The sequence below is a fragment of the Corvus kubaryi genome, unplaced genomic scaffold, assembly GCF_017639235.1.
Source record: "Corvus kubaryi isolate FWS band 111438036 unplaced genomic scaffold, C.kubaryi_AGA036_p1.0 35820, whole genome shotgun sequence".
Classification (NCBI taxonomy): Eukaryota; Metazoa; Chordata; class Aves; order Passeriformes; family Corvidae; genus Corvus; species Corvus kubaryi.
In genome coordinates, this window is record NW_024580804.1 from 9,888 (window position 1) to 20,480 (window position 10,593).

General features: G+C 46.1%; 1 protein-coding gene across 3 annotated transcripts in view; it reads right to left on the reverse strand.

Annotated features, from left to right (window-relative positions):
• Nucleotides 1-3,631: 3,631 nt before the first annotated feature.
• TYRO3 (TYRO3 protein tyrosine kinase) overlaps nt 3,632-10,593 on the reverse strand; it is a 41,761-nt gene continuing 34,799 nt past the window's right edge. For all 3 annotated transcript variants that reach the window (XM_042019798.1, XM_042019800.1, XM_042019799.1), the window contains 3 exons: nt 10,430-10,589; nt 8,945-9,081; nt 3,632-6,080 (listed from right to left, as the gene is read on the reverse strand). In XM_042019798.1, the coding sequence (XP_041875732.1) occupies nt 5,705-6,080; nt 8,945-9,081; nt 10,430-10,589 (673 nt within the window). In that variant the 3' untranslated portion in view covers nt 3,632-5,704. The remainder of the gene's footprint in view (nt 6,081-8,944; nt 9,082-10,429; nt 10,590-10,593) is intronic.

Below are 10,593 nucleotides of genomic sequence, written 5' to 3' on the forward strand. Positions count from 1 at the left end.
GCAACAGCGAAGTGTCTGCTTCTTTCTGGAATGCAGTTTGGGTCCCCTGCATAAGCCCCAAATGTGCATCTTCCTTTGCCCTTACACCCTGCAGCTCAGGTTTAAGGTTCATGGTCAACAAAAGGCTGTTAAAGCTCAGTCCCTCCTCATATGCCCTGCCACATGCCTGCACAGTATTTCTGCTCCTCTTTCTCTTTGTGTATCTTTGTGTAAGAAGTGGGATTCTGTAGACAAATAATACCAGGAAATGTATTAATTAGCCCTGAACCTTGCCTGATGTTGGGGAGGCATGCTGCTTTACATCATCTAGCAGTGTGAACCTTGGGGGGTTTTAGCTTCTTTAAATGTAATTTAATAAGAAGGAACAGTGAGAGGCAGCAGCAAGTGACCAAAGGGCTCTCTGCTCTGGCTAGCACCGTGTCACACAAGCTAAAGTCGCTGTCACAGAGGCATTCATTGGCAGAACAGAAGTAGAGAGGCAGCAGCAGTCTCCCACTCAGGTAATGACAGGGTAGCAGCCAGGATCATTGTCTTATATATTAACTAAGAAAGCAGAGACCTTCTGAATTTGCTGCACTGCCATGTTGCAGTGTACAGTCTGCTTCTCTCCAATGACCCGCTGCTTCTTTCAGCTCCCCCTTTCTGTCACATTTACTGGCACTGTATGTTTATCATTGCAGCATGTGCTGCAATCTCCTGTACTCCAGCTGGATCATCTGTGCATGCAAGCCCTCTTTCTTTGTCACGAATTTCTGCTTCCTTACGCCACAGGCTGGCAAGAGCCAGCTCCTATAAAGACTCTTCTGGAAACTAGTCCAGTTCCATAAAATCTACACTGAACTGAGCAAAGCTTAAATCAACAAGTGCCATCTATTTCCTGGGGTCACACATTTCTTTCAGTTCTATTTTGAGCCAATGAAAAGAATCTGGAGGAAACAAAAGCTGTTTAGATACCTTCTGTGCTGCTGAAATACCTGTTTCCTAATTTCAGTCCTACTGTCAAATATAACCAAAAGATGTTCTGTTTCACGTAACTGCAGTTGGGAGTGACTTGGCTTGGTGTGCCTCAAGCTGGAGGATCCATGGAGTAATTAGGAAGTGAGGAGTCAATCATCTTTGTTGTTGCTAGACCTCAGTGCAGTGACTGAGGTCTGATTCATACTGACGCTGAGTTCCTTTCGTATGACAGAAAATGCAATCAAAACCCATGTCCATCGGTCTTTTCTGTTCTTGGACTAAGTAATTGATTTCTAGCTCTGTTTCCCATGGTAACAAGGCTCTCTGATCACCAGCTGCATGTGTTGGCCCTAATAGCTTTTGAATCCACTGCTTTATTTCAGCCAAATGTGATGGCAAGATTGAGGTCTGAAGGATAATTAAGTTCCTACAAGTTTTCTGAGAAAAGTCTGCATGTGGCAGACCCTATTACTTCCACATCAGTACCTTCACTGCAGATGGAAATTCAATGAGTATTGGGCACCAGAGACTCCACCAAGGGAAAAGGTCATGTAAGAACCTTACGTAGGGGCAAGCTTCACCCAGGGCTTGCAATCACCCATTGGATCCAAATCCACAGGAATACAGTGTTTGTAGAAAAACTTGCTGTTTTAAGGGAGCACAGCAGGTGTGAAATAACAAATCAGTTCCACACAGAAATCCCTGGTAAAAAATAAGAGGATTTACATAAGTTGGTGATTGTTGAGCATCAGAGGAGGATAAATACTACCAGCAATGTACAGAATGTAAATCAGGAAAATATCTACGTGCAAATATTGTTCCTTTCACTGATCAATGAGACTCAGATTTTTACTCAAAATTAATTGCATTTCACTTCAAGGGAGTGTTTTTTACAGAGTTAAGACTTCAACACTTCCCTCCAAACACAGGTCAAGAAGGAAGGTGGCTGCTCGCAGGGTAGTTGTGCAGTAGCTCCAAGGTATATCCATGCACTCACTGCAAGCACCTGCTGAGCTGTCAGCCCTGAACACAAGATTCCCCACACTGATGAGGTACTGGATCAGGCTGGAGCATCCCCATATCTGCAGGCTGACCTCCCAGCACAGCCCACAGTCTGAGGCTCATCAGTCAGCCCTGGCACTGGAGGTGACAGGGGCATGTCTCCTCATGCACTAACTACCCCTACACAACACAGGCAGTGCTGTGAGCTTCTGCTGTGCTCTTGCTAGGTTCTGTGGGGTCATGCTGCCTCACAACTTAGCTGGTAACTGCCCCGAGTGGCTTGAGTCTCTGTTAAAAAGAAGGAGACCCTGCCTCATCCTCCAGGAGATGTGGATGAAGGAGTGTGGTCAGGCTTACCCGTATGGGACAGAAGTTGCTTCAGCATAAACATGCACATGTCGGCCATCCCACTGCCCCAGCAGACTGGGCAAGGGCTGCTGCTTGGGAAGATGGGAGGGACTGCACTGTTGTACTGGGATGGTGGAAAAAATGGGTGGTTGTGGGAGAAACATTTTGTTTATTTAGGAAACGGTGTGCTAGGCTGGTGCCTCAATCAGAGCTGTTAGGCTGGAGCTTCCCTGGGGTCAGGATCACAGTGATGTCTCCAAACAGACGCAGGGCCAGGCCAGCTCTGTACATCCTCTTTGTGATTTAAGAGCAGAACACTGCAGGGCACCTGGGGTGGACCAGAGCACCTCATCCTTTACCAAAACACACAGCCAGCCCCCACCTCCAACACCTGCTCGGTCCCATCTGAGGCAATGCCCTCTCTGTTCTGGTATGTCATATATAAAATTTCACATTCTGCTTTCCAACTCCCTCTTGACAGCTCATCCCATCTGTCCCCATTTTAAAATCTCCTTCCCTCACTCTTTTTTCACTAGTTCTTCTGGTGTTGCCTCTCCCACCCACAACACAGCCTCATTTGTACCTGGTCTGTCCAGGCTTGTATGCAAAAGGATTAAATCATCATTTGAACCAGATCTAAGGGACATCACTGGGCACTGGAACCCTAAAATATTAACTAAATCATCTGCTTCATGCTTCAGAAGTCGTTTTTCCTGCATTGCAGATGGGGGGTGAGCGCTTGTGCAGTTTCCCATCACTCTTCCTCTCTGTGTGAGCTGCAGGCAGAGGGCGTGCAGCATGCTGCTTGCTTGTGAAGAATAAAAGCATGAGGTACACCTTTTCTTCTCTGCAAGCTGGAAACCCAGGGGCTCTTTTATGTTGTGCTTGGAACATTTGAGTCAGGAGCTGAATTTTACCCACTGCCCCCAAACCTCTCTTCCACTGAGAGTACTGGCAGCAGTTGGATGGGTGCACACGACAATTTTCAGGGAGGAACTGATGCAAAGGTCTTGCATTCCCGGGTAGGAAGCAGCACATCCCAGTAAGGGCTTTTCCGCAGGTTCCTACAAAGCGGTGGCCACAGAGTCTGTCTCTTTCTGGAACCTATGGCCCGTACCCATCAGATTTTGGTCTTCACAATCTCAAGGCTGGAGCAATGCAGAGTAACTGTCCCTTGGGCAGGCCAAACATGTTCTCTGCCTCCAAGAAGTAGCCCAACCATGCTCAGTGAAGGTAGAAAGATGATTTTCAGCTGGGGCTGACTATGACCCCACACAGATAGTGAGCATCATCACATGTTCTGCCACCGATAAGAGGCTGGGACTCAAACACAGTACAGGTTTTATTATTAAAAAATGCATAAAAACTAAAGACATGCTTCCCAGAGTTAGAGTCTATATGTACATCTGCACTTCCTAGGCAGCTGCAGGGAGCATAGCCTTCTGCCCTCACGGCAAAAGTGCACTGCACAGGTTTTTGTCACCCTTTGTTAGGTGTTATCTTCTCTCCTGCATTTACAGCATTCCAGCTAAGTGAAGAGAAAACCCTGCACCGCCTGGGGTGTAAGATGGCAGAATTTTTATCTGTGACTGAGAAACCATACTGCATTTCTGGAGACACCTGTAGGACATCTCTGTTCAGTAGGAAACTTTACAGAAAGGACCCATGCCCAAGTCCCAGGCTGAAATTCCCCTTCCCTAGGAAGAGTTCTCACTAAGGGCTGAAACGTGACCTGAATTTTATAGTTAGACCCCAACCTTACAATAAGCAAATACTGGGTATGAAAGGGTGGAGTGTTCTCATACCAAGTCTGCAATCTCATTTGACTTTTTGGTCCCACCTTTGCCAACTCAGCAAATGCTGACATTTGTGGTATTAGTTTGAGGAAGTGCAATGTGGAATCCTAAGTAATACTGCCAAGTTTTCAGCGCAGTGAAAATAAAAGAAATTAAGATCTAGCAAATATTTACGATAAGTAGAGTAAGATGTAACTGCACTTCCTTGCTGGGAACCACTGCACAAAACAAATGCTGATTTATAGTAAAATATTAAATTATTAAAAACCACACAAGCACTTGCAGTTACAGTGAGTCAGACATGCTGATTGGAAAACAAAACAAAACCCAAAGAGCAAACCCATTAATTTTGCCCCATCTGGAAGGCTGCAGTGATACTACTCCATGTTTTATGCGACTTTTACAGCATGCCAGAAAACCTCCTCAATAGGAAGGCCAGTGGTTCTCAAGCTTTTTCATCATGAAGCGTCTCTCTTCAGAAAGAGATCTCCCACTTGATCCCTTCTCCCAACACGCACATCTTCCTGAAACTGATTTCACATGTCACTATAGCAGCTACAGTTCCTGGTTATTTGAAGAAGTCATAGGACTAATAAAGAGAACGATTTAAAGGATCCAGTTTTGAAGCAAATGCTGAATCCCACTCCTGCTGAAACTGAGCAAGTCTGTCATTCTGTATCTCAGTCTTCTTCCTCTCCTGGAGGGCAGTACTTAGCATTAATTAGCACTGTTTCCCCATACTGCTGTTAAGTCCTCTCTACACTGCTTCCTTTCCATCCCTTTGAAGTTGGATTCTGCCCGCACACAAGCCAGCTGCTCTCCCTCCCTTTGCATTTTAATGTCAGCTGCAAGTCTAGTCAGGCCTGAACTGGCATTAAACAGAAGAAAAAGAAAGACATAAAAAAGGTACATGGGGAGAAGAGGAATGCTGGATTTTCATTTTTTTTCTGATTTCCTTGCTCACCAAAATGTCTGAGACTCTTAAAAGAGCCCTGGACTGAGGAAGTGGCAACTGGCACTGCATGGAATGAGCCAGATGTTCAAATTCAGTGCTGGGTAGGAGCAGATCCGCTGATCAGTTTGAGAACCACTGAGGTAGGCAACAAGTCTAGGCAGTACTGCTGAGTGAACACGAGGGGAATTTTGCCCTCTTGTCCTGAATGACAGTATAAATACCCACTACTGTTTTCAGAGGTACCAGTCCCAAAGTCACGCAGCCAGGACTGAAGACAACATCTACACAAGAGCAAGCACTGACTGAACAGAAGGTATATTGAGCTCTGCTCCAGCATTCAGTGAGAAGGAGCAGAGCACAGACTCTGACTGCTGCCTTAGCTCTGAACTCCTTTCAGCAGGATGTGGTCACCCTGTAATCCTACTGCCTCCCTCCCCCAAATCCAAGGGGTTGTTTGGGTTGCAGTTCTTCCAAGCTATTTGCCACTGCAGCCCACACAGGTGGTGAAAGCTACAAAAGCTGTCCAAGAGCCCTGGCCAGTGCTGTTCAAAGCCATTCCAGATCTGGCATCAGAGCTCCAGGAGACACAGCACCATGCTGCACACATCCAGTCCCAGGGAAGCAGAGTGTCACTGTTATGTACAGGCTAGCAACTTTTCTCTCCTTCTGTCTCTAGCTCATACAGAAGGCTTTTGTCCTCCCCTTCTTGTCCATCTGGATGCCTTTCACTGTCAGCATCATCTCCAAGGCACAAGGGGCTCATAATGTAGCGATAGTCACTTGTGACAGCAGCAGCTGCCCCAGCAACAGTCTCTTCAGCATCCATATTTCCAAAGGAGGTGTGCAGGGCAGGGTCACTTGCAGATGCCTCTTTGTCCTTCCCAACGTTGACATAGAGAGGATCTTGACTGGAAGAGAGTGTGGACATCCTCCCACGAATCATTTCCAGCTGGGACCGGAGCACTCCAAAGCTGGGGCGTAGCTTGGGCTCAGGATGCCAACATCTACACATGAGATCATAGCTGCAACATAGAGGGAGACGAGAGCACTGAGAAGCGGAGCAGCCATGCCCTGCACCTCTGAACAGGAGCTCTGGGCAGTGAAGCTTAAAAAAACACTGATGCTTCCCCCAAAACCTATCAGCTTTGGCCTTGCACAAGTGGCACAGCATGGATGGCCATTATGGATTTAATTTCTTGTTTCTTTCCATTTTCAAGGGCATTCTCCCTTTGGTCAAAATAGTTATTTAGACAGTATCAAAAACCCCAAAAGCCCTGTCAAAGTATATTGAATTTCGTGGTAAGGCCCTTGTTCTGCTGTCTCTAGGGAGCTAGAATAGGACCGTGAGTGTGACATCACCTAGTAATAGCTTTTGAATTTATTCACAAAATAGCACACTCACAATCTCTGCCACAGCTGAAGCCATCCCTCCAAATTCTAGTTTGTCATATATATATCAAGAGCAGATAAATCACAGGAAGAAAACAAAGATCAAGCTGTGGGAGGTGCATGTTATTTCCAGAGTATTCTTTCTTTCGTGCCATGTTAACTCAGCACTCCCAGAGTAACAGAAGTGTGCTGCTGTTGCTGCCTGACAGGATGTCAACAGGACTGGAAAAAGGCACACTGGGTTTGTTTAGAGGGCTATTAAAGAATGGACAACGCTGGAAGAGGGATGCTGAAATGGCCTTTCAACTACAGAGGTACCACCCCTGCGCAGAAGACATGTTCAGGGCCATTACCAGGCCCAGGTCCCATCCTGCAGCCTTTCTCCTATGGTCAAACGCCAGCTACCTCAGCTCTGGCTGCCCCAGGGCCAGCATGAGGAGACAATCACTGGCTCTGCTGGCCCGTGCTTGGCCAAAGGAAGGGGAGCTCTTGTGCCCTGCGGCCACGTTCACAGCTCAGCGTCTGTGCTGGCTGCCCTCCTGCCGGCCAGGCCTCCGGCCGGAGCACTGCGCTGGAGCACGGCCAGAGCCATTGTCCTGCTCCTCTTTGTGCATCACCCACAAGACTGGCAGCTGCATTCCTATGGTGTTATTGTTGCCAGTTTTTCAGGGAACAGGAACAAAGCACAGTGCTGGCACTGAAAAACACTGCATACAAATGAACCTCAGTTAAACTTGTAAATGGAAAAAAATCTGATATGGCCTTTACTGGGAAATAAAGCATTTCATGATGGGTTTTATTTTACTTCTTATATTCCTTGCTTGTGATCAGATTCACAAGACTGTTGATCTCACACTACTTTTACAGAAAGCTTCTATGATTCAGTTGCCTTAATCCTGATTTACATCCCTTACAAACAGTAGAAATAATTCTAAATGCTGCAGATAAAAGAGAAACTTCCAATTCTGTGGCACCAAATTAAATACTTTTTTTCACCCTTGCTGTCATTCATTTGAAGGAAAAGTAGAAAACTACTGACTGTACTGAATCAGCCCAAAAGTCCATTTGCCCCAGCACCCTATGACTGACAGAGCCCAGTAGCTTGGGGAAAGCATGTAAGCTGAGGGTGAGTATGTAGTGAGATCTTTCTGGTACTCTCTCAGGTCCCAATAACCTACAGCTACAGGACCTCACAAAACAGTGGTTGTACCTTTTCAGTAGTTTTTGATGGATTTTTCTCCAATGCCTACCTAGTAGGTTTTTGAGTCTCTTCTCTACTTTCTGCATCTCTAACATCCTACAGCCATAAGCTCCACAACTTGGAACCAAAGCTACTCAGAGCAGTCAAGATGCAGACATGTAATGAATTTAAGCAGTGATAAAACAATGTTTTCATTTATACTCAGTAAAAGTTAAAACAAACTGCTGAGAAGGTAAAGCGTACAGCTTCAGTAACAGGAGTACAGATTATTCCCTATGTGGAAAAAAAGAAAAATGAAAAAGCAACCACATGAAATAATCCACCATCAGAGCAGGGGGGAAGAGGGAGGAAAGAGGACTTAGATCATTAAAGTCAGTGCTTATAGTTATGTCTTGCTTTGGGCACAACACACAGAAAACAGACTTGCTTGGGCCTCAGTGAAATGATTTCACCTTGTCCGGACAAGGCAAGTTTTTACCCTGGGATAAGTTATGGTGACACTCCCTGGGAGACCTCAGCCCTATGTGAGGAGACCAGGAATCTCCAACCAACACTCATGGAAGAAGGATTCCTGAGCAAACACTTCATGTGACCTGCTGGCCAAGAGTGATCCCTTGGCAGCAGGATTAAGGCAGGAGCACAAGCTGCAGCATGTGGCTACCTGCTACCCTGTGAATTACCTAGGTCCTTCCTGTAAGTCTGACAATGTCTGCAGTCAGAATCTTCAAGACTGTCCTGGATTAGTTTCCAGATGTAATTTAAGGTGGGACACTGATCTACACAACTTTAGGTTGTCCTATCTGCTCTCTTCTCTTTCAGCCTGCTATTTCTGAGAGCAGTAGATTACAAATTTTGAAAACAGGGCCAAGCTTTCAAAGACACATGAAGGCCACTGCCTCCACAATCCACTTTCCTTATAGTCTTGCTGGATCGCCTCTCTATTCAGCCCTCAGGGTGTGCCATGGAACTCATCCCTTTGCTCAGATGCTGGCCTGAGAAGGCAGGGTTCAGTGATTCTGGAAACACAGTTACAGTTTCCACAAAGCCAAGAACTGCTAATGCTGACACTGTTTAAACCCTTGAGCCAAGTTAGCTGCTTGTGCAGTTACTACAGGTTCCTGGGAGCTCTGCCAGCAAAGAGTATCTAGTATCTAACCCAGAGACTTTCTAGTGAATGGCTCTGTGTACTGGAAAGTGGATAAATTCAGATCAGCATCCCAGCCAGCTGCTCCTGTTTCCTTCCAGTGAGCCAAACTTCTCAAGAAATCGTATGTCAGCAGGGTGAGGAGTACTCACACATCTTCCAGGCACTCCGGGGGCTGTTTCAGCCTGTTTCCACTGATGAGGTAGTTGTAGATTTCTGCATTCTCAATGCCAGCATAAGGGGTTTGCCCTCGGGTCACAATCTCCCACATGGTCACCCCAAATGCCCACTGAAAGAGAACAGCACACAAAACAAGTGAACAGACCGTTCCCTGCTCGCTGGGGTTGGTTTCAGTATGCTCAGACCGTGCTGGGTAATGTCATCTGAGCAGCAGTGATGCAAGGACTATCCAAACTCTAGCTGGAAAACAGAAATGACCCACCAGATGCTACTGATGCTGACACATCATCTTAGGAGACAGCTGAAGGCCCTGCCTGGCCCCATCCTGCAGTGGAGTGGGGGAAGATTTGGGAGCTACTCCTGTCTTCTACCTGCAAACCTCTCCTACTTATGGTTCTCTAAGGTATGTGGTATCAGTTTGTTGGTTCCCAGCTACAAGAAGATTTTGGTTTAGGGCTCACAAGTCAGTTTCTTAATTCATTTAACCAGATTCTGAGTTCCTAGTAATATACAGGTACAACTGAAAGCAGAGTTTAGCCAATAAGCAGGGCAAGGAACAAACCACTTATGGCTCACATTCATTCCTGCTCTACTCTGCACAGTTGTACATTTCACCTAAACTGCAAGGTTTGTGAGGGTAAAAAATTATTATTTTCATAAGCAAACCCCTGTCCAGTGTCTAGTGTAAACTGGCTGAATTAGTGACCCCCAATCACTAAACACCGTCTACAGTGAATGCAGCAATGGCTGGGCAACACAGTAGCCACATTAGAAGGCACTCCTGGTTATCTGTTCAAGGACATCGTGACAGGGATAACTGGAAAGGCAAGTCCACAGGACTGAAGGACAAAACTAGTTTGAAAATAGATCAAAAGGCAGCAAGGAAGAGGGAAGATGGTATCAGAAAAAAAAATCCCAAAAGAAAAATAAGTAACAATTTCAGATGAATGGGTTTAGCCTTGCTCCCCAGGGGCAAAGTTACAGGGAGTGTCTAAGCACTGATGTATTCAGATCTATGGAGTTCTGCCAATGCCTTCTGCAGCACAGAGTACCTTTGCTGCACTTGTACATAAGTGTGTGGGTTACATGCATTTCAAATATCACCTTCAAACTGTCAGGCAGAAGAGAAAGGACAAAGAGTAAGAGAGAAGAAACTGCATAGAGAGAGGAAAAGGAAGAGAAGGAGGGGAAAAGTGAAGAGGAGGATGGGGATAAACACTGAAAAATAAAGGACAAAAGGACAACAAGAAGAAAAGGGTTGATGTCTTCTGCCATTAACCGCTCTCCTATATTTTTAGCCTTGAGTTCTGACAGCACCCAAGGCAGAGGTAGCACCATTCCTCAAACACAAGGTCAACTCCCTTTCCTATCACCAGGGCCTTTTCCTACCCTCAGAGGGACTCCTCCACTTTAGCAGGAGTACAAGTGGTCCCCAAAGGCACTAGAGCAAACCTCACCACATCGCTGTGCGTTGTGTACAGATTGTCTGCCAGACTTTCCAGAGCAAGCCACTTCACTGGCAGCTTGGAGGCACAACCCTGGCGGTAATAGTCTCCACTGTAGATTTTCTTAGAAAGTCCGAAGTCTGCAACACTCACGTTCATGTTCTCATCCAACCTAT